Source organism: Palaemon carinicauda, chromosome 21 (assembly GCF_036898095.1).
Source record: "Palaemon carinicauda isolate YSFRI2023 chromosome 21, ASM3689809v2, whole genome shotgun sequence".
NCBI classification, from domain to species: Eukaryota; Metazoa; Arthropoda; class Malacostraca; order Decapoda; family Palaemonidae; genus Palaemon; species Palaemon carinicauda.
Genome location: NC_090745.1, coordinates 61829287 through 61853699, shown reverse-complemented (window position 1 = coordinate 61853699; position 24413 = coordinate 61829287). Strand labels below are relative to the sequence as shown.

General features: G+C 38.7%; 1 protein-coding gene across 1 annotated transcript in view; it reads right to left on the bottom strand.

The window, feature by feature from the left end:
* LOC137614933 (uncharacterized) overlaps positions 1–13624 on the bottom strand; it is a 23764-nt gene extending 10140 nt beyond the window's left edge. The window contains exon 1 of the mRNA XM_068344583.1: positions 13589–13624. Coding sequence (XP_068200684.1) covers positions 13589–13624 — 36 coding nt within the window. The remainder of the gene's footprint in view (positions 1–13588) is intronic.
* Between the last annotated feature and the right edge of the window lie 10789 nt (positions 13625–24413).

Genomic DNA, 24413 nt, shown 5'->3' with positions numbered 1-24413 from the left:
TTTGGATATAATTCAACATTATGATGCCTTCTCCGGCCTCTTCTGCCTCTAGAAAGTTGAGTATTATCTTTACTTTGTATAAATGTAAGCTCTTGTCGTTTTGAATTAAATCAAAGTGATATTAACGTAAACAAGAGCTATTGCCTACCGGAGGCATCCTGAATGCTGTCGCTCGCTATATATGGGTCATTTAGTTAGCCAGAGCGACGTTCCCGGTTTTTATGCTTTAATAAATCTAGCTATTTAGCTCTTCTAGGAATTCTTATATGATGCCGTTAGTTTTAAGTTCGGCGATATAGGTAACCGATCTTGCCCTTCGCGAGGCTTAGTAGCCTAGGCGTCTGGCCCTAGTACTTTCATGCATGATATAAGTTTTTCCGAGTGTTATTTTATAGAAGCTATAGGCAAATATTTTATACATGTAAGATATTGTTGAATTTTCTTTTCCAAGATTGTATACGAGAGAGTTTCGGTGATTTAGGTAATCAATTCTCACCGCACCTAGGCTAGTAGCCTATAGTACTGTAGTATACTTTCGCACATCCCCGATTGTTCTTTTCTCCTCCGGAGACTAAGTTCAATCCCTCTCTCCCTCTGAGTAAGCCTTAGGCTTAATCCTATCTGAATAATATTCAGGTATAACTTACTAGGATATGTCTGTCCTGACCTAATAACCAGAGTGGCTGTTTTTTTGGTTTGGGGCAGAACATGAGAGTTTCTAGTCTGTGGTCTGCGTCTTCCTTGCATAGAGAATGAGTTTCCTTTGCTAGGTTAGGTGCAGACACAGGAAGCTTTGCTTCCCAAGTCCACGTCTGAATGATTCTGTATGAGATGTTTCCTTCCTCTAGTGGTCTAGCAGACTGTCCTGCATTGTTATTTTCGGGCTGGAGAATGAGTTTTCTCCGTTGCCTGGCGAAATAACTACACCTAACTGTGTTCTGGTATGGAGGAGGATAGCAAGTATTGCCAGTCTTCCTCCCTAATAGACAACCCTAGGTTAGGATGAGCTTGGGTGTGTCTCTTGCTAGAACGAAGTTTATAGGACCCTTATCCCTTCCCCCCCTTTCTCTTTCTTAGTGATGGCCTAGCCATTGCATCTCTTGGCCGCAGTCCTACTTCCGTACCTAGTGTAGGTTAGGATGGAGGACCGTCTCAGCTCTCTGCCGGCCGGCACGTAATTGCCAGCCGACCCTTTTTCTTTTAGAGAGTGAACCCCAGACCTCCCTTGGTCTCCCTTCCATGTCTGCCGGTAGAGTCCGTCAGGCTATGGATTTATTGGAAGCCCACAAGCTACATTCTCCCCTTCCATATGTTCACTCTTGGCAATGCCGCCTTATAACCTTAAATCCATACTGTTTCTCTTACTAGTGTTTTGTACCCCTAGCCCCGCGGCCAGCTTAACAGCCGGCAGCCCGGCAGGTGGAGGTTCTCTGGTTCTTAGTCACTTCCGGCAGACATGGGTATTGCTACCTTTGCTTACCAGCAGTGGAAACACATCCTGAAATCTGATGGCCACTACGATTAGTGGCCGGCAGCTGGGTGTTAGTGTTTCCAGCTGCCGGCTGGCAATGATTGCCGGCCAGCACACATTTGCGAACCAGTGACCTTCCGCCTATTAGTTAAAGGTAGTATATCTTTGAACTATACAGGGTAAATGCCGGCCGGCACGTGCCGTGCGCACTCCAGCACGTGCCGACGCGTGCTGGCCGGCACAGCAGCATGCGATGTACAGTAGTTACTATATTTGTGGAGTAGTACACACGGCATTAATAAAACTACAGTACAGAGTTTGTTGTAACACTAAAGTTCTTGAAACATACTTAACCCTGGAACGGTACGGTGGGTCGTCCGCGACCCCGAGCGTAAAAAAAAAAGAGGTTTTTATCACGTGACTCACCCCCGTGACTGAATTTGTGGGTGATCGACCTGCAGTAGGGGTCTCGCCTACACGCTCTAGTAGTGTCCAGATGTGCGTTGCTGTAGCTGTACTCCTTCCCCGATTTCTGAGACGCGTCGGGGTCGAGCGCGACCGAGTTTACCCTTCTATGGTAATTTGCATAATTATCAAAGTTATTACGTATTATGAAATTGTCGTAGAATGGTGCAACTTGTATAGGTTATCAGTTGTGGAAAGTCTTGGTGGATTGTTTGGCTACCATGTGCATGATTTTTTTTTTTATTTAAAATGTCGTTCATCACCACGAGGACCATTTTACCGCGAGTGCCCCTTTTTCATTTTTTTTTATTTTTTTGCCAAGTCATTTTTCCGTAAGATATTGCCAAATAGTTTCGTAAAACTTTTGCTTTTTTAGTGTTGGAAAGTGTGTCTAGATGATCTGGCTACCCATACGTGACTTTGTTTTTGTCAGATACGACGTAGTTATTGGTATATTGGGTATTTAACTGCGGTTGCCAATTTCTGTTTTTTTTTTCAATATTTGTAAAAATTTACTACGTAGTAAGGAATTGCCGTATATAATTGATTTTTTTTTCATGTTTATGTGTTAGAAAGTGTGCCTTGATGGTTGGGCTAACACGTGCATGTCTTTTTTTTTTTATCTGAGATGCCGTATATTAGAATGTTGGGCATTTTACCGCGAGTGCCCCTTTTTCATTTGTTTTCATTTTTTTGCCAAGTCATTTTTTCGTAAGATATTGCCAAATAGTGTCGTAAAACTTTTGCTTTTTTAGTGTTGGAAAGTGTGTCTAGATGATCTGGCTACCCATGCGTGACTTTGTTTTTGTCAGATACGACGTAGTTATTGGTATATTGGGTATTTAACTGCGGTTGCCAATTTCTGTTTTTTTTTCAATATTTGTAAAAATTTACTACGTAGTAAGGAATTGCCGTATATTATTGATTTTTTTTTTCATGTTTATGTGTTAGAAAGTGTGCCTTGATGGTTGGGCTAACACGTGCATGTCTTTTTTTTTATCTGAGGTGCCGTATATTAGAATGTTGGGCATTTTTCCGCGAGTGCCCCTTTTTATTTGTTTTGCATTTTTTTGCTTAGTCATGTTACCGTAAGGAATTGGCAAGTAGTGTCGCAAAACTTATATTTTTATAGTGTTGGAAAGTGTTTCTAGATGATCTGGCTACCCATGCCTATTTTTTTTTAGCCAGATATAGCGTATATATAGGTATGTGTTCGATTTTCCTGTGATTGCCATATTTTCGTTTTTTTCCCATTTCTTTCAAAATTACTACGTACTAAGGAACTATCACAGAGTAATGATTCATTTAGATGTTTATTTGTCGGAAAATGTGCCTTGATGGTTTGCCTAGTACGTGGCTGAATTTTTTTTTTTCTGAAATGCCGTATATTAGAATGTTGGCCATTTTTCAGCGTGTGCCCCTTTTTATTTGTTTTTCATTTTTTTACTTAGTCATGTTACCGTAAGGAATTGACAAGAAGTGTCGCAAAACTTATATTTTTATAGTGTTGGAAAGTGTTTCTAGATGATCTGGCTACCCATGCCTATCTTTTTTTTTAGCTAGATATGGCGTATATATAGGTATGTGTTCGATTTTCCTGTGATTGCCATTTTTTAGTTTTTTCCCATTTCTTTCAAAATTACTACGTACTAAGGAACTATCACAGAGTAATGATTCATTTATATGTTTATTTGTCGGAAAATGTGCCTTGATGGTTTGCCTAGCACGTGACTGAAATTTTTTTTTTCTGAAATGCCGTATATTAGAATGGCCATTTTTCCGCGAGTGCCCCTTTCTATTTGTTTTGCATTTTTTGGCTTAGTCATGTTACCGTAAGGAATTGGCAAGTAGTGTCGCAAAACTTATAATTTTATAGTGTTGGAAAGTGCTTCTAGATGATCTGGCTACCCATGCCTATCTTTTTTCTTAGCCAGATATGGCGTATATATAGGTATGTGTTCGATTTTCCTGTGATTGCATTTTCTCGTTTTTTCCCATTTCTTTCAAAATTACTACGTACTAAGGAACTATCACAGAGTAATGATTCCTTTAGATGTTTATTTGTCGGAAAATGTGCCTTGATGGTTTGCCTAGTACGTGGCTGAAATTTTTTTTTTCTGAAATGCCGTATATTAGAATGTTGGCCATTTTTCCGCGAGTGCCCCTTTTTATTTGTTTTGATTTTTTTTGCTTAGTCATGTTACCGTAAGGAATTGGCAAGTAGTGTCGCAAAACTTGTATTTTTATAGTGTTGGAAAGTGTTTCTAGAGGATCTGGCTACCCATGCCTATCTTTATTTTTAGCCAGATATGGCGTATATATAGGTATGTGTTCGATTTTCCTGCGATTGCCACTTTTTCGTTTTTTCCCATTTTTTTTCAAAATTACTACGTACTAAGGAAGTATCACAGAGTAATGATTCCTTTAGATGTTTATTTGTCGGAAAATGTGCCTTGATGGTTTGCCTAGTACGTGGCTAAATATTTTTTTTCTGAAATGCCGTATATTAGAATGTTGGCCATTTTTCCGCGAGTTCCCCTTTTTATTTGTTTTTCATTTTTTTACTTGGTCATGTTACCGTAAGGAATTGACAAGAAGTGTCGCAAAACTTATATTTTTATAGTGTTGGAAAGTGTTTCTAGATGATCTGGCTACCCATGCCTATCTTTTTTTTTAGCTAGATATGGCGTATATATAGGTATGTGTTCGATTTTCCTGTGATTGCCACTTTTTCGTTTTTTCCCATTTCTTTCAAAATTACTACGTACTAAGGAACTATCACAGAGTAATGATTCATTTATATGTTTATTTGTCGGAAAATGTGCCTTGATGGTTTGCCTAGCACGTGACTGAAATATTTTTTTTCTGAATGCCGTATATTAGAATGGCCATTTTTCCGCGAGTGCCCCTTTCTATTTGTTTTGCATTTTTTTGCTTAGTCATGTTACCGTAAGGAATTGGCAAGTAGTGTCGCAAAACTTATAATTTTATAGTGTTGGAAAGTGTTTCTAAAGGATCTGGCTACCCATGCCTATCTTTTTTCTTAGCCAGATATGGCGTATATATAGGTATGTGTTCGATTTTCCGGTGATTGCCATTTTCTCGTTTTTTCCCATTTCTTTCAAAATTACTACGTACTAAGGAACTATCACAGAGTAATGATTCCTTTAGATGTTTATTTGTCGGAAAATGTGCCTTGATGGTTTGCCTAGTACGTGGCTGAAATTTTTTTTTTCTGAAATGCCGTATATTAGAATGTTGGCCATTTTTCCGCGAGTGCCCCTTTTTATTTGTTTTGCATTTTTTTGCTTAGTCATGTTACCGTAAGGAATTGGCAAGTAGTGTCGCAAAACTTGTATTTTTATAGTGTTGGAAAGTGTTTCTAGAGGATCTGGCTACCCATGCCTATCTTTATTTTTAGCCAGATATGGCGTATATATAGGTATGTGTTCGATTTTCCTGCGATTGCCACTTTTTCGTTTTTTCCCATTTCTTTCAAAATTACTACGTACTAAGGAACTATCACAGAGTAATGATTCCTTTAGATGTTTATTTGTCGGAAAACTTTGTTTACTTCTTTTTTGATTGAATATCATCAAATTTTTTTAGCTAAAATATTATATTGTTTTACATTTTTTTTTTCGATTTTATTACCCTTCAAAAAAATTTTTTTGGGTCAGAATTTTAATTTTATAGTCGTAAAATAATTGACAATTATCCAGCAACCCACCATACAATTTTTATGCATATCCAAGAATAATTAGATTAGTAAATAACACCTTGAAATTGACATACCCTTCCTACATTTCAAGTGGCAGATTAGGGAGTCTGAGTCAGTGTGGTTGGCGGCCATTTTGTGGACATATCCGAAGCGTAAGTTGCCCTATCTATATATATCTTTGTTCCCTAGAGAATTTGTGATATTTTGGTATATTTTTACCTGCATAAATATCATATTATATATTAAATATATGTATTTTTTTACGAAATTTCTAAGTACTCAAAAAATTACCTTTAGATATGGCCCCTGATATAAATGTAATTTACAAAATAATGAAGATTTTTTTACATATTTCTATTTTAGGATAACATATGTTTATTCCCTAAAAAAAATTAGCCACTTCCTATTTCATTTGGGTACCCAAAAAAATTCATGAAATTTGCACAATTTTTTTTGGCCAAAAAAAGTTACCCTTTTTTTCTCATTTCAGATCTTCACCTCCATGGGTCTGACTTCATCCAAAATACATCAAGATGTGTCCTAAACATTCAAGAATCAATTCCTAAAAGGATTTGTGTATATATGTATAAACTTGTTTTTCATGAATTTTTATGTAAGGTCTTTTTTTTCTACTGAATTTTTTAAAATATTTATAATAAATAGTTTTTCTGCAGATGAGTAGTATTTATCTTTACAGTTGTTTTAAGCATTCTTTGAATTTTTTTGGCAAAAGAAAAAAGGAGGTTACTGCAAAAACTGATTTTTCAAGAATTTTTTTTTGGCGTCGGGGTCGCTCGCGTCCGAGTATACCCTTAAAGGGGTGTCCGAGGAGCGTACCTATCCAGGGTTAATGTTGTCTTGTAGAGCCTTTGGTTGAGACCGTACAATATATAGAAAGTGAGTTGTTTCTGTATTCATTCTATCCTGTATATTAATACTTTATTTCAAGGTGTGAGCTACACCTTGAATTTCCGTTAGGAAATTACATAAGGTATTCTAGAATAGAATTAACCTTAGTTTTAATATCTTGGGAGGTTACAGTAATTAGCTGGACAGGAAATACAAGTACTGTATGTGTCTTTCCTTCTTTCCTTTATAGCTTTACTGTGTAAGCTACAAGTTCTAATATAAGTGAAAAGCCTTCACTTGCTAGTCATGGATTTTTCTTCTCTTTACAGGAGGACCATCCGAAGTGCGGGAGTGTGTTCTGCAATGTCCGCAGCAATAACTGTGGACATCAGTTTTGCAGGAGGCACGCAGCATGCGCAGCCTCCAGAGGTGATCTCCGGTATTGGGATTCTCAGGTTTGTACAGTATGTTCTAACCTGATTACTGAGGCATTTAACACCCCTAAGTCAAGGGATGCTGCCAGGGAAAAGTTACGAACCTAGGTGAGGGGTTTTCAGAAAAACACCTCAGGCCCCTACCTTCCAAAGGAGAAGATGAGGGCTTACCTTTTCCATAAAGCATCGGCTGATGCAGTCATTCCTCAGCCTCAGGTGGAGATACCAACTGCCCAGAATCCGGTAGATTCTGAAGTCTCGGCCCCCCTTTAAGACATCCAATTGGACGATAAGATGTCGGAGGTGTCGGATTCTACAGAGAAGGACCTTCTAGGAGAAGGTCAGGAGGAAGAGCTGTCCCAGGCTCCTGAAGTAGAAGAAGAAGAAATCGACGAGGTGTCGGTTACATCGGTTCCGGACCCAGAACCTGTTCCGTCTACATCATCTGGTATCCCAGATGACCTGAGAAGGACTCTTTCTTTTATTGTTGAGATGATTCAACAAATTCAAAAGAAGAATGATGAAAAGGAAGCTGCAATGAAACTGGCGATACGTAGACTTGCAGCATCACATGGGCCCCAGAAGCGACTCAACGTGAAGTGTCTTCCTTTGTGCTCGGATACCAATCCTTTGAGGTATGCCGAACGCATGCCAATGACAACCTGAAAGATTGTTATATCAGAAAAGCTTGGAGCAATTCCCCTGGAAGAGGTAAAATGTTTGCCCAACAAAGATTCTTTCCCGGACTGCTATGTCCGTCTTAGGAAGGAGCCAGCCTCAAAGGAGGAGACGGAGCCGAAGTAGGTCATAGTTCTTGACCATAGTAAAGCAAAGGCGTTACTAGTGAGCTCGATGAAAGAGAGGGGCTTCACAAACTCAAAGGTGCCAGCCTTGAGTAAGAAGCTTCCCCCCTTTGTGGCCTCTCCAACCAGAGCCTTTCCCTTCATGGAAAAGGGATATAAGGCAGCCTTAAAGGCGGTGGAGGCAAGGAAACCATACCCTTCCTTGGAGGAGTGCAAGCCGTTATCTCTGACCATGCCCTTGAACCAAGAAGACTAGAAGGATGTCCACCTTACCTTCTCAGTCGGGAAGCTGGAAGCTGATATTGCTGAACGTCAGTTTGGTGAGGAACTTCCAAAGCTGTCGGAGTTTCTCTTGCGCAGAGAGCAAGAGACGAAGGAAAGACTTGCGGCATCGATGTCGTTGCAAACGACATTAGAAACGATGGCAAGTGACCCCAAGAACTAGGACATGTTCATGGTAGTGGCCAAAACCCACCTGGCCATTGTAACGAAGGATCTCTATAGCTTTATTAAAGCTAGGAGAGCCTGTAGAGAGTTCGTGTTCGCCTCGGCTGCGGTGAGGCACGAACCGAGGAAGCTGATCTCCTCTTGTATCTGGGGTAAGGACCTCTTTCCCAACGAAGTGGTTAGAGAGGTAGTAGACAAGGCCACCACGGAGAATAGGAACCTTCTCAAAAAGTGGGGCTTAGAATTTAAGAGGAAATCTTCTCCGGATGAGGGTCCCCAACCCAAGAAGAAGACAAAAAGGCCTAGGCTATCCTCTCGGCTGGCTAAACCCTACCAACAGCAACAACAACAACTTCCTGTGACCGCGGTGCCTCAGATTGTGGCACAACCTCCAACCACGTACCAGCTGGTACCTCAACAAGTGGCGACACAGTCGCCAGTTTTTAACCCAGCCTTCGAAAGGCAGACTTCTTCCTTTCATTTGAAAGCTAGAGGAACAGCCAGAGGTTCTTCTAGACGCCCTTCAAGGGGAAGGGGATCCAGGGGAGGACGCGGTCAAGGAGGCAAGGCCACAGGTCCACAACAACAGAAGTGAGATGCTTCCAGTAGGAGGGAGACTACAGCTATTTAGGGATCGTTGGACCTTCAATCCCTGGGCCCACAGCCTAATAAAGAATGGACAAGGTTGGAGCTGGAGCAGTCCCCCACCTCAATTTCCTATATTCTCCCAACACTCAACCCCCGTTCTGGAAGAATATGTGCAATATATGCGAGAGCTCTTAGACAAAAGAGTAATCCGAAAAGTTAAGTCCATCAAATTCCAAGGAAGGCTGTTTTGTGTTCCAAAGAAGGGCTCAGAAAAACTCAGAGTCATTCTAGATTTGTTGCCACTCAACAAGTTCATAGTGAACTACAAGTTCAGAATGCTCACACTTCAACACATAAGGACCCTAGTGCCCAAAAGGGCATATACCGTCTCTATAGACTTGTCTGACGCTTATTGGCACGTTCCAATTAATCGTCACCTCTCCTCCTACCTAGGCTTCAAGTTACATAGAAAACTTTACGCCTTCAGAGCCATGCCTTTCGGGCTAGACATAGCCCCAAGGATTTTCACTAAGCTGGCAAACGCAGCCGTTCATCAATTACGCCTAAAGGGGATCCAAGTAGTAGCCTACTTGTACGACTGGCTGGTGTGGGCAGCATCCAGGACAGAATGCATGCAAGCCTCTAAGATAGTGATCCAGTTCCTGGAACATCTGGGATTCAAGATCAACATCAAAAAGTCTCGACTTTCTCCAGCTCAAAAATTTCAGTGGTTGGGAATCCACTGGAATTTGGAGACACATCGACTTTCCATTCCTGGTAAGAAGAGGAAAGAAATAGCAGGATCTGTCAAGAGACTATTGAAATCCAAATGGATATCAAGACGCGAACAGGAGAGAGTGCTGGGCTCTACAGTTTGCTTCGATAACAGATCCAGTGCTAAGAGCACAGCTAAAGGATGCAATAGGAGTCTGGATAAAATATGCATCAAACGCGCGAAGAGATCTAATGAGACCTCTACCGACTCAACTGCGAACGCTTTTCAAGCCGTGGTCCAATGCCAAGCAATTGAAGAACTCAATACCTCTTCAACCTCCTCCCCCGTCAGTGACTATCCACACAGACGCTTCAAAGGAAGGCTGGGGAGGTCACTCTCATCAGAAGAGAGCCCAAGGAGCTTGGTCCAATCTTTTCAAGTCATTTCACATCAACTTTCTATAAGCCATGGCAGTACTTCTGACACTAAAGAAAGTATCTCCTCGCCACTCGACCCACATAAGACTGGTTCTAAACAGCGAGGTGATAGTGAGATGCCTGAATTGACAAGGGTCGAGGTCACCTCAAATCAACCAAGTGATGTTGGCCATATTCCGCTTGGCGGAAAGGAAGAAATGGCACCTGTCAGCAGTTCACATTCAAGGGTTCCGCAATGTGACAGCGGATGTTCTATTCAGGTTTAAACCAATAGAATCAGAATGGTCCCTAGACACAGGATCGTTCTCCTTCATCTCGAGTCAAGTCCCAGAGCTGCAGATAGACCTCTTTGCGATGAAAGACAGTGGATGCTATGTCCCTAGACTGGAACAGATGGTCCAGTATTTATCTGTTCCCTCCGCACAATCTCCTTATGAAGGTCCTCGATAAACTGAGATCCTTCAAAGGGAAAGCGGCAATAGTGGCCCACAAGTGGCCAAACAGTGTGTGGTTCCCTCTAGCATTGGAACTATGACTAAAGTTCGTACCCCTACCGGATCCATCCCTGTCTCAGTGAGTACAGAAGTCGACTGTCTTCGCTTCATTACAGAAAACACGGAACATGCATCTCATTCTTTTCTCTCCTTAGCGATGAGAAAAAGATTCGGGGTATCAAAAGTCAATTTAGACGTTTTGGACGAAACCAGAAGACAATATGAGGCTTCAGGGAAGAAGCGCGTATCCTTTGTCAAGGCGAAGAAACCAAAAGAAATCTCGACAGATTTCTATGTTTCACCTTCATGAGCAAGGTTTAGTAGCTAACATAATATTATTGTGCAAGTCTGCCTTGAGAAAACAGATACTATATGCCTTTCAGGTCGACCTTTCTAACGACGTTCTTAATGAATTACAAAGGCCCATGCTAGGCTTAGCCCTTCAGTGCCTCCAAGACTCATTTCATGGTCATTAGATAAGATTCTTCATTGCATGAACAATGAGGAATGCGCTTAGAAGGATTTGAATTAAAAGTTATATTTGTGTTTGTACTCGCTTTGGTGCCAGAGTTAGTTAAATAGTGGCTCTCTCTAGAGAGGAAGGCCACGTCCAGTTCTTGGAGGGAGAACTGAATCTATTTCCAAACCCAACGTTTCTTACCAAGAACAAGCTACGCACCAACAGGCGGGGTCCCCAGAGAATCTGCCCTCTGAAGGAAGATGCATCTCTATGTCCAGTGGAGTGCCTAAAGGTCTATCTTCATAGAACTTCAGACTTTATGGGAGGACTGCTGTTCAGAGGAGAAACCTTGGGTTCAAAGTTATCTCTGAAACAACTAAGGGTGAAACTCACCTGTGTTATTCGCAGAGTGGATCCAGACAGTACACCCGTAAGTCATGGTCAGAGGAAAGTTGCTTCTTCCATAAAATTTCTTTAATTGTATGGACGTTGAACATCTTTGTTCATACACCAGCTGGTAGTTATCCAAGGTGTTCCTTATGCACTATGCGAAGCAAGTGGAGTAACTCAAGAGGTCTGTGGTAGCAGTAGGTAGAATTCTTTAACCTTCTGTTTAAATCTTTGAGGAACAGTGTAATTAATTTGGGACGATTAATTAAGAGGGTGGGTGTGTAGTCACAGTATGTTACTACACACTGAACGACAGGCCTCTAACGTGTCCTTACGAACTGTTCCATTGACGTTGGTGAACTATAGCATAATACGGACACTTGTGCCAAGCGTTTCTTACGCTAGTGTAAATAAACAGTATACAGACCGTATCATTATTATTAATGATTCGATTGAAGTGGCAAATCTGTTTCCTGTTAGACGAAACAATATTTTCTGTTAACTGTTTTCTTTATGCTTTTACGGATATCGTCCACATTTCATAAATTTTATAAATGTTGATCTGATATGTATGTTTATTAAATTTTAATAAACTAGTTCATAGTCTTATTCGCCCACACTCATTTTATTGTAAATGCACTGAGCATTAAGATTAAAATATGGATATTTTTATCATGGTATGTCTTTTAAGATTGTTCCTTGATTCAAGCAAAAATCCACTCGATTTAACCCTCCTTAGGAAGGATTGACGTTGTACCCTAAGGGGATGGTGGTAGAGATGCAAGATTTGTTCCTATGTAGATACAACTGTTATCCAATAGTTAATAAAAGTAGACACATTGGGTCATATGTCAGGAATTCTTACTGACATTAGTGACTCTTATATAAACTTTGCCTTATAATGTATAGGGCAAGACCACTATACATGCTTGTAATTTTGTCATCCATAGTTATTATGTACTCCTCGAGACTTTTTCCAGAATCTAGTACGACTCTTCCCTGTAGGGGGCAGGAAGCACTAACTTAGTTCATGCTTAGATGAAATGATGTATGGCGGTAACATCATAGGTCTCTAGGTCTAGACGGACCAGGAAAATACTTTCTTGAGAGTACGGCACCGCTTGAGAATCCACAGATACAGTAATGCTCTGGTAAACTTCCATCAGAACGATATGGCCTGAGTCCCAAAAACAGATTTTGAGCGAAGCAAAAAATCTATTTTTGGGTGAGGTAGCCATGTAATCCTGATGGACCAACCCTTCCTTTTATTGTAAAAGGGCTTATTGACCCCTCCCTATAATACAGTATCTGTAGCATATCGTATATCGCTACAAGGAATAAAGGAGGCGCTGCCGCCTTCATCACATACACATTGGAAACGGAATAGGAGAGATTCCTTATGAGCGGCTCTCTTTTCATTCTTGTTTCAGATTCTTGTGACTGTAACCCCTCGAAGCGTTAATACTGTTCGGGGTGAAGATAGCTATGTGATGTGTCAAGAATACGTCCTCTGATATTATGCGATATCCCTGTTAGATTTATTTAGGGATATTCGTTCCAGGAGTTAGAATTCTGGATACCTTAAGGTAAAATTCTCTGGGAATATCACTGTAGTCAAATATACCCTAGGAAGCTACCCTTTAGGAACTTCCATCAGGACGACATGGCTACCTCACCCAAAAATAGATTTTTCGCTTCGCTCAAAATCCGTTTAGTAAGTGAGGTGTGAATGAAGAAAGAATTGCTCCTTTTTTTCCGGAGCGAAAATTTCGGATTTTCTGACATATTTATGTTGATATTTTTCATTGTTAAAACATAACAAAAGAGAAATAGAAAAAAATTGAAGCCATCATTATAAAGCCAATTAAATTTACAATAAAATAAAAACAATAAAAAAATACATCTATTGGAAAACTATCGAGCAATTTACCGTTGTAATAAGAGTAAGGTTTACAATATTGTTGTAGGTGTTTTTACGATAAAATTTTTATTTTTTTTTGTATATATGCGTTAATACTTTTATTTTCGTTTCATATTCCATATAAAAGTAAAAAGAATGGGTTTTCTCTTCATGTGTGAGACTTGTATATTACAATTATTTACATGCGCACAAACCCGTCTTGTTAAAGTTTTTTACGAGAGCACAAATTGAAAAAAAAAAAAAAATAGTAGACATTGGAGATCAGCATAGGCCTACCCCGCCTCCACTGCTACAACCAGTTTTCATTCAAGGATCCACATGTCCCACAACCATCTGCCCACTCAAGCCCTGATCCCGGACGCTCAAATAAGGGGAGTGGTCGGAAAAACTAACCAAAGCAGCTAAGAATCCAGGGGGTGCTGCAAGCATCCTGGAAGCTGACGAAATTTTAAGTTATTTTAGAGCGATTTTTCATGAATCTGACATCCATTTCTCCTTATAACTGCATTTTTGGGCTCGACCCATATCGTCCAGTTTGAAGTTCGTCATTGGCAGCTTCTTTTTGGGATATTTCTGGAAATGATATAGAAGAGAAATTTATCTTGGAGGTATCACGAATTTCTTTACCTCCGGAGCGAATATCCCGAGAGATATCATGTATAAATCAGGGACATGTTAATAACAAGCCATGGTTATCCACCCCCAAATAGAGTTAACTTTGTTTCGGAGGAAAAGGGATAGGGAAGGATACATGGGGGAGAGAGCCGTTACAACACCCAATCTCAAAGATGTGCTATGACTAATACGCTTCCTGTTGGGCCCTTCCCCTTTACAGTACCATCTTTGCTGTTCGCTTGGAGTGTTTCTGCTAGTTTTCTTAGCTTTTGGAGTGTTTTATTCTAATTATGAAAGGTACAACTTCTTCAACATCTACTAAGCTAAGTAACCACCCTTTCGTGTGTTGGAGAATTTTGCGTCTCTACTCAGTTTGCTTTTATTATGTTGCGTGCTTTTATTGTTCCGAAGCCGGCAGGCTTTTGGCGCCATTTATAGTGTTGTCAAATACTCAGAAGTCTTTTTTTATTTAGACATTTGATTTAGGAATATATTATTTTATTATTCTAAAGAGTGGTGTGTATTTGGTATCCCACCATTCTTCCTTGATGTTTCTGTTGTTTTTTATATCAGAATTAGCTTAGGCTATCCTAACCTAGTTGGTGGCCATAGCTAGTATATGTTCAGTAGTGCATCACTCCCTTCTTTCACCAAACCTTGCGGGTTGGATGAGGCCATCTATCCTCTCACATTGTCGATTCGTCATGGTGGAAAGTTGCGGTCCTTTTGGGAGTTGGATGGTGTTCTCAGTTACCATAGGGTGACTGCTTTTCACTTTCCACTTAGCATATACGTTTGGCGAGGCGGCACAGGTCTCGGGATCCTGTTCCCTGTGTCTACTTATGTTTACCCATTAGAACTCCTTACTCCTGTTCTGATGCTGATTAGTAGACCTCCTTGTGTTGCCTTAACCATCATTAGACTCCTCTCTTAGTCTTTGGTAAGGTATGCATGGTTGTGAGGACTTGTTCTCTGTGCCCTATCACAGCAACTCCTCTGGGACACTATTGTTATTCCATGTTGTTGTTGGGTCTTCCTGCCATGCAACCTCACCATTTTCTGAGTCTCCCATCACCACCCCTCCTCCCCCTTTCCTTGTGCCTGTTAGTGTGCCTACGTGTAGGCCATCTTTCCTGTCCTAGGTCGAGGAGATTTTCTCTTCCCCTGGTTGAAATCTCTCTGCTGCCTTAGAGTCCAGCTTTGGGTGTTTCTCTGCCCCTTCCCCTTCCTAGTTAGGTCATAGCCTGACTGTACCAGAACTATGTTCCTCTTATCTATTCATCTCACCCTTTCTTTTAAGCTTTCCTTCACCCGCTAGGAGGCTAGACTTGCCTACACAGTTCTCTCATGGCCTAACCCTATCTAGGCATAGAATTGGTACCCTTGGGTCACTCCACTGCCACCTTGGTAGTGGTTGTCCTATGTCTGCAGCCTCTCTTCCTGTGCTATATCGCTCTTGCTATGGAATCTTGACTCCCTTGCCTGGTTAGCCTCTCTAGGCAGAGGTGCCACCTTCTATCTCTACTTCCTGTCTTGTCAGCTTGAGATATCCCTCTAGGTATGGAGTCTTGACTCCCTTGCCAGGTTAGCCTATCCTGTCTCTGCTTCCAGTCTCCCTAGCTTGAGTTCTATAACATTGGTTGTAAGATATCTGATGATTTCAGCTTATTACTCACCTGAAATGAGTGAAAAATTATTAGTAATTATCCATGACTTAATTCCTTCCGATGTCACCAATTTTTTTCGGTGAGGTTTAATGATACATTGGTATTCTTAAAATACATTTAATAGACTTCTGATTACATTGCTCTGACTCTGCTAACAACCAACTACCAACAACTAAGCGTCGAACGTCTCATAAAACAATCTGACAAACCAAAACAGCAGATTGAACAATAGAGCATCGCTCTCAAAATACTTAAATCCTACTCCAGAGCATAAGTAGATAAAATCACATTCTATCTTTGAGGTAGTTAATAAATGCTTGAAGCCTAATATCAAAAGAAATAATTTCAGTTATATACATTCTTGAACATGTTTTATTAACGCAATATGATGCAATGTTGCTCAATACACGTAACATTTCAGGTAATACAGTACATTATTACAATAATACATAATTCTCCTCCCTCTTAACTTGACATTGTATAAATCTTTATATATCTAATCTCTCAGGGGGCTTTCCTCTATTAATCCTATTAGGAAGCACTTTAACCTCATCTTGTACTGGTATATGAAATGGTTCTGAATCTACATTTGATGTGAGATCATCTTTGTTAATATTTGACTCATTTGATCTAACTGCTTCTGAAAATTTCTCATCTCTAACATCACATGCTCTACTGTTTTTCTGTTTAATGGCTGTAATTGATCAACATGACGTTTTACAATACTTCCACCAACTTGAACATCATAATGTAAATTTCCTACCCACTTCTCCGGAGTGTTGTACGATCTTACCACGACATCAGATAAAGGTAAAAATGTTTTATTTTAGGAAGCTTTTCTACTTGTTTATACCCTTTATCTTCTAAATCACTTTGCAAACTTGGATACAACAAATCTAACTTAGACCTTATCCTCCTCCCCATCAACAAATTTGACAGTGTCATGCCTGTTGTGCTGCGTGGCGTTGTTCTATAAGACAATAAAAACTTTGAAACATGCAAAAATATGTTACCTAAATTTGCTTTTCTACACTTCATATTATGTTCAAATGTTTGAACAAACCTTTCAGCCTCTCCATTGGTAGAGGGATATGTTGCTGAAAATGTATGTTTTATTCCATTGACTTTACAAAATTCTTTAAACTCTTGTGAGGTAAATTGTGGACCATTATCTGTAACAATTCTTTCTGGAATACCATGTGTAAAAAAAATTGCATTAACTCTTTTTATTGTGGCGTAAGATGTTGTTGTCGTCATCGGAATGACTTCTGGTCACTTACTGTAAGCATCTACTACTATCAAAAACAAATATTTTAAAAAAGGACCTGCAAAATCTATATGCACTCTTTGCCATGGATACCTGGGTAAGTCCCATGGGTGCATTCTAGCAAATTGAGGATTGTTCTGTTGCATAACAAAATTCATATAATTCCTTACATAAGATTCCACATCTTTATCTACACCTGGCCGCCATACAAAAGTTCTTGCATTTGACTTTGATCTTACAATATCTTGGTGATCAGCATGTATTTCAGACAAAACCTTATTCATCAGTGAATTAGGAACATTTCGTCACTATTCCTTGTGTTACACTCATTTCATACCATATATCCTCATAGGGTTTACAATTTTCCTCTTTTCCACATAAGTCCCTACCAGTCATTAAACTCTCTTAAACCTTACTAAGTAATGGGTCTCTCTTGGTACAGTGTGCTACATATTTTACTGTTATGGGTACATCATATATAGAAATTAATATAATACTGTCATCATACTCTTCTGGAGCTTTGTCTACTGGTAATCTAGATAAAGCATCTGCATTACCCATCTTTGATGTTGGACGGTTATCTATATCATAGTGGTACACGGCTAATGTAATTGCCCAACATTGTAGCCTTGCAGCTACCAACATAGGTAAACTTGCTTTTGGATCCAATATTGCTAATAAAGGTTTATGATCTGTAACAAGTGTGAACATTTTCCTACCATAAAGATACATAAGAAATTTCTTAACTCCATACACTAATGCTAAACCTTCTTTTTCTATTTGTGAGTAACTCCTTTCTGCCTAGTTCAATACTCTAGAAGTGAATGCAATTGGTTTTTCAGTTCCATCTGGCATTAAATGAGATAATACTGCACCTAAACCTATGTTTGAAGCATCACATACTAATTTAACTGGTAAATCCATTTGAAAATGTACTAGGAATTTAGGTGATGTTATTTCCTGTTTGATTCTTTCAAAAGATTCCTGACACTCTTTTGTCCACTTCCATTCTACACCCTTATTCAACAAATTATACAATGGATGTGCAAATTCTGAATGAAATTCCCATAAAATGCTACTAAACCTAAAAATTATTGTAATTCCTTAACATTTTCTGGTACTTTTGTTGATTGTACAGCTTTAATCTTCCCTTTAGTTTTGTGAATACCCTTGCCATTAATTACAAAACCTAAGTATTCCACTGAATCAACTTCTAAAATACATTTGCTCTTATTTACTCTAATATTATGTTCCTTTAACTTCTTCGGAACTGTTCACAATCATTCTATATGTTCTCTTGTGTCTTTACCAGCAAATACAATATCATCTATAAAAATTAATAATCCTTGCATTCCTGAAAAAAATCTTATCTATAGTTTGTTGCCATATAGCTGGACTACTTGCAACTCCATAAGGTAATCTCTTTGGCCTAAACAAACCTAAGGATGTATTTACTGAACCGAATTCTTGTTAACTTTCATCCATGAGAAGCTGTTGAAATGCTTGTCTTAAATCTAACTTAGAAAAAAACACTGCATCCTGACATGATTGCAAACATGTCTTTCAGATTTGGTAATGGATGTTGAGCTACTTGCAGTTGTGGATTTAACGTTACTTTTTGGGCTCAAGCCATGTCGTCCTGATGGAAGGTTCCTATAAGTAGCTTCCTAAGGGAGCTACTTATAGGATCCTTCCATCAGCTTCGATCATAGCCGGTTTCGTAGTGGGAATTCTTTCTATCGATTGATAGCTATCCTTACTGTTATGTAAGGACTAACTCGGAAATGTCCATTAAGGATGATACGATCCCTAAGGAAATTATCATTTTGAATCATGGCAAGGCTCAAGTTAAAGTTAGCTGAATTCACTAATACCCAACTTTCTGCCTTTGGCAGGAAATAGGCCACTTTTGTGGCCCCCATAGATACTGTCTTCCCTTTTGTCTGTGAAAGGTTAAAGGCCATATTAAAAGCAGTAAGGGAGAACAGACCCTTTCCCGTGCAAGAGGAATGTAAACCTGTCTCTCTAGCCTTTCCTTACAATTTGAGCAATTGTGAGGACGTCCATCATAGATTCACTGATGGATAACTAGATAAGGATGTTGGAGGCAAAGAGTTTAATGAGAAAGTATACAGGATTCCCGAATCCCTATTGATGGGAAAACTGGAAGCTAAAGAGAGACTTTCTGCCTCTATCCTTCCAATCTTATCTAGAGAAGCTTACTGAAAACTTGGGCAAATCTGATCTCTTTCCTGTCTTGGCTAAAACTCACCTAATCATGTTTCATAGGGATCTGCATGCTTTCGTCTTAGCCATAGTAGCATGTAGAGAATACGTCCTAGCTGCTGCTACAATCAGATATGAACCCAGAAAACAGATCGACTCCAACATCTGGGGGATGGATCTCTTCCCGGGGAAGCTGGTTAAATAAGTGATGAACAAAGCGGCTCAGGAGAATAAGATAAAAAAATGAGAATTTAGCCCAATGTAGGACCTCAACCCAAGGGCAAGAAGCCCAGAAATAATTTCAAAGGATGGGAAATCCTTTCCTGTCGCGACAGCCTCAGTTGTAGCCATTCCTCAGACTGTGTGCACGGTCCCCCAGTCTCCAGCCTTCAACAAGGTGTATGAGAGAGCTACTACCATGTTTCACCCCGCCAAAGTTCATAGGAAGGGCTCCGGTAAAAGGGGAAGGTCTGGAAAAGGTGGTCGAACCAGAGGCCGAGGAATTAGAGACAAGACGTCTAAAGTTGAAGGTCCTTCGCAACAACAATAGGGACCTTCTGGTAGGGGGATGACTTCACTTGCTGGTTCAGGGATCAATGGGAGTTTGATCCCTGGTCTCACCCAAGTTCAGGAGGTTCTTTCAACCCACAACCCCATTTCATGGAGGATTACTTTCAGGACCTTCTCCGGAAGGGAATCTTCCCTTCCACTAGATTCATGAACATTTAAGGTCAGCTATTTTGCGTGCCCAAGAAAGATTCGAACACTCTTCAAACTATTTTGGACTTGTCCCCAGTTAATAAATTCATTCTGGACGACAAGTTTCAGATGCTGACTATCTTGCAAATACAGACCCCACTACCCCAGAGGGCCTACACCTTACAGATCTTACTGATGCCTATTGGCATCTTCCGATAGGTCGGCGCTTCTCCCCCTACCTTGGTTTCAGACTGGCAAGAAAGGCCTACGTATTCAAAGCTATGCCCTTCTTCCTCAGTATAGCGCCAAGGATTTTCACGAAACTAGTCGAGGCCATTGTCCCACAACTTCGGAACAGAGGCCTTTAGGTGATGGCTTGTTATTAATACGTCCCTGATTTATATGCAATATCTCTCAGGATATTCGCTCCGGGGGTAAAGAACTCCGTGATACCTATAAGGAAAATTTTTCTGGTATATCCTTACAGATATATTCCAAGTAGAAGCTACCGATAAGGAACTTCCGTACATCAGCAGCCTTTAACCATCTTTTTAAACATTGTTGTACCTGATAATCGTAATCCAGGAAAGTAATTTTCTCGTCCTTCCACAAACTTCGTAAAAATTCCTAATAATATTCAGGGGTCATCTAGTACACCTGCAGAACGCTCCACTTTACTTCTTGATACTCTTGTCTCTGGTCCTGAGATAGGGATAAATAAGCACTACGGCCTTTCCCAGCAAGTACCCTTGACACTAATAAAGACCATTTATCTTTTGGCCATTCCAACTTCGCTGTGACCGTTTCACAATGATTGAAGAACTCATCCGGAGCTTCTGCAAATTTTGGGATCAACACCTGTGCATTTGCCATAACAAACATCTGAGTTGCCAACCTTGTCCGAGCATTCAACAGTACCCATTCCCTCAAATGCCCTACATCTTCTTCCCGTCTTTCTTCTCGTCTTGCTATCATCTTCAACTTAATCAAATTCTCCTCTGTTGCAATTCGTCAAATCTCAGCTTCAACATCCCTATCTGCTTTCATGTTTTCAGTTTGAGGGTCAGTTGGTCTTTGCTTTGCAAAAATATTTTCCTCAGCGTCCACCAACAGTTCACAAGCTGCAACAATATTTTCTTATGACAATTTACTCAAATTTATCAACGCCTCTAAGGCTAAACACTTGTTTTACATGGCCCTGTTATCACCAATATTTAAGACAGACTCGCTCGATCCCAAGGGTCTGGGCACCAAAAAAATATATGATATGATTATGACTCCTGGGGAACCAAACATATAATATGATATGCACTACTACTGGCAAGAAAATCAACCTCTCGAATTCCAAACTCACTTGTTTGCTTTTACATCTCAATTGTTACACTTTTAGAATATTAACACACTAATTATGAGACAGTTAGATAACTCCCTGACAGCAATATACAAAAAACACTGAATATCCAAAGGTCTCTTAATTACACTCAAATCCAAACTGGGTGATTACTCTTAAGAATCATTTATGACTTACTATGGCTCTTTAACAGGATACGAGCGGATTCTATTCTAAACAATGATGATTGGAATAATACACTCTTCACAAAAATAAATATATTTTATATAAATTACAACACTTTGCAATGAATTTACATAACAACAAATGTTAAGACTGAACAAAACTTACATAAAGACAAAAATGTTACGATTCTGAAAATTATATAATGACTTGACTTGAACTATTATATCTGAATGAACCTTATACTAAGAAAAGAAATAACACTTATGGAAATTATACAATCAATTGTTTCACTTGAAATTAAATTTGGATGCAATATTTAAGGTTGACACTTAATGAATATAGATAACCTGATCACAATACAAATAGCTAACCTTGCTACAGGGCCATTTACAAAAACTTTACTTAATGCCAACATTCACTCTAATACAATTAATTCAAATTCACCATTTCGTCTTACATATCTTTTCAACACACGATTTGCTTCGGGGCACAGAGTCACTTAGGAGAGGACACAATAGAAGTATTGAACACTTTTAAAACAATACTCTGAGCTGCGTGTGAGAGAGGGAGAGGGGAGGGAGAGGGGAAGATATATGTCATAAGGCTGTAATTTTCTATCTCTATCTGTCTTTAACCCTGGTATCGCCTTTATATAAGAAATGCAGCTACTTCAGAAACTTCCAAACTATTTGGGAAGCGTGGGGGCCTCGAATAAGCATCAGAGTTACCAAGTATCGTTCTCCCAAACGTATACTCATGCCATGCCTGCTAGCTCCGCCAACCCCTTGTCTATAAAATAAAAAATAAAGATAACATCCTATCACTAGGTCCTTCTCGAAATTTCCTAAGCACATGGTACAGAATTTTCTAAAGCACCTGGTACACTGCGTATTCTCTCACAAACATGATGCAGAACCTCATGAAATATAAAAGAATATTACATAAGCTCTTGTTTCTGTGGTGTATGACTGAATAACACTCTCAAAAAAATTTACGCAAGATTTTGTAATAAAATTACGTGAAATAAAAAAGTTAATTTTTAAAAATAACTTAAGTTTACATTTATTAACTTACATAAAGAATTCAATGGAATTAGCAACGAATGTGTTACATAATTTACATAATATACATATATATACACAAGGAGAACACATCTTAAGAGCTGACTAACATCTCTTCAATGCACAAATAAAATATAAATAAAATCATTAATAAGCTATGTTATTTACTGTACAATAGACCAGCTTCGTAAGATATATATATATATATATATATATATATATATATATATATATATATATATATATATATATATATATATATATATATATATATATATATATATATATATACATATATATATATATATATTATATATATATATATATATATATATATATATATATATATATATATATATATATATATATATATATATATATATATATATATATATATATATATATATATATATATATATATATATAGCCCAAGCTTAACTTCCACTAAGGTTACGCAGTTTAAAATTCACTCGAGAGTAATTGAGTGAGCATTCCAAGTTTGAAAATAACTTTTGTTGAAGAAAACAGAAATCAATAAGTTAGATTTCGGTCATAGGGTAATCAGATTAAAGGGAAACCTATGAACGGTTACTATGTAGGTGGTATCCAGTATTGCTTGTCTATTTGATCCATCAGCCAGACACCGATGCTATTAACAATCTATGAGAAAAAACAGTAGGCTACAAATAGTCCGACCAATGTAGCTCCTTTATCAAGTGAACCTCAATCTAATTATAATAAAAGGTTTCTCTAGGGAATATTGCTTATTGATATGTCTTTTATGACACTAAGAAAAGGTTTACCATGATCAACTTTGAGGAGAGGGGTTAAAGGCGGCCATATTTAAAAATGGCCGCTACTTTTTTTTTCAGATTCAATTAACACTGGTTTTCTGACTCCAGCCTATAAAAATCCAAAAGAAAATACCCATTTCATCTTCATTGATATTTTAGAACATTTATCGTAGTTTTGACTCTATCATATCTGAATATGCAATACTAGATGCCACATAACTCATTTTCCTCGATAGTCAAGGGAAACTTGATTTTCTTAGAGAGCAGATTATTCTTTTTTTGTCCTTATCATATATATCATACCTAGATCAACATAGAAGGATTTTCAAAATCACTGACAAAAAAAAAAAAAAAAAAAAAAAAAAAAAAAAAAAAAAAAAAAAAAAAAAAAACCTATGCTATAAACATTAGTACAGACATATGACCGGTAGGCATATTACAGAAAACCTCTTATTCCTTTTAACATATGTATAAATAAGCCGATTTTGATAATTCCATTGTCTATGTCTTTAGTTTTTAGGATCAGTTTATTAATGAATGATTTGAAGTTATATGGAATAAATCAACATACCTCGGCCCCTCTGTTTTGATTGTGAAAGGGGTTGCTACATTTGCATGAACATAAAAGATACTCATTATTGTAAACCATGATATCATGGTTGCTAATTATTCGAAATACACTATCACCGAACTAGTCACTAATAGGTTCCCTATCGTCGATACCAGGCTATGTTGAATTGGTGACTGCAATAGAGGTCTGCGTAATCACCAAAAAAATATGAACAGTTGTACTGTTACCTATAGTCACACCTTGCTGTATTACACCCAGTTGTACAGTTACGCTTTGTCATTGGTAATAAATTAGAAGGGCTTGCTGATATATTAGGCATAACAGGATGCAGTTTGTCATCTTTTTGCTTCCGCTCCGCACTCTTCCGCTTTTAACTAATTTTCACCATTTCAATATTAAATTTAGTAAAAGACTCTGACGATGTGGAATTTAGCTACTACTTTTGTTGGTGGCAAGGACTTGCCCTCAATATATTTTAAGCTCTTGGCTACCTTTTTCATAGAACTTTTAAAACGAAGAATATTTATGCTCTAATTTGGATGCGTTGCAAACACACAGTAAGGTTTTTTCTCCTGCCTCAGGTAATTTACTTTTGCATCATGAAAGATCAAAGAAATAATTCTTTCAACTGACACAGATGTTTGATTAAGAAAGGGTGACCGCCCTTTCTTGAACAAACACCTGTAACTGTTGATAGAATTGTTTCTTTTCTTTCAATCACGTTTTTTAGGACAATAGCCTTACCTTATCCATAAACTCTGCTTGTGAAATCACCTAATATATCATGAATGATGAGAATGTT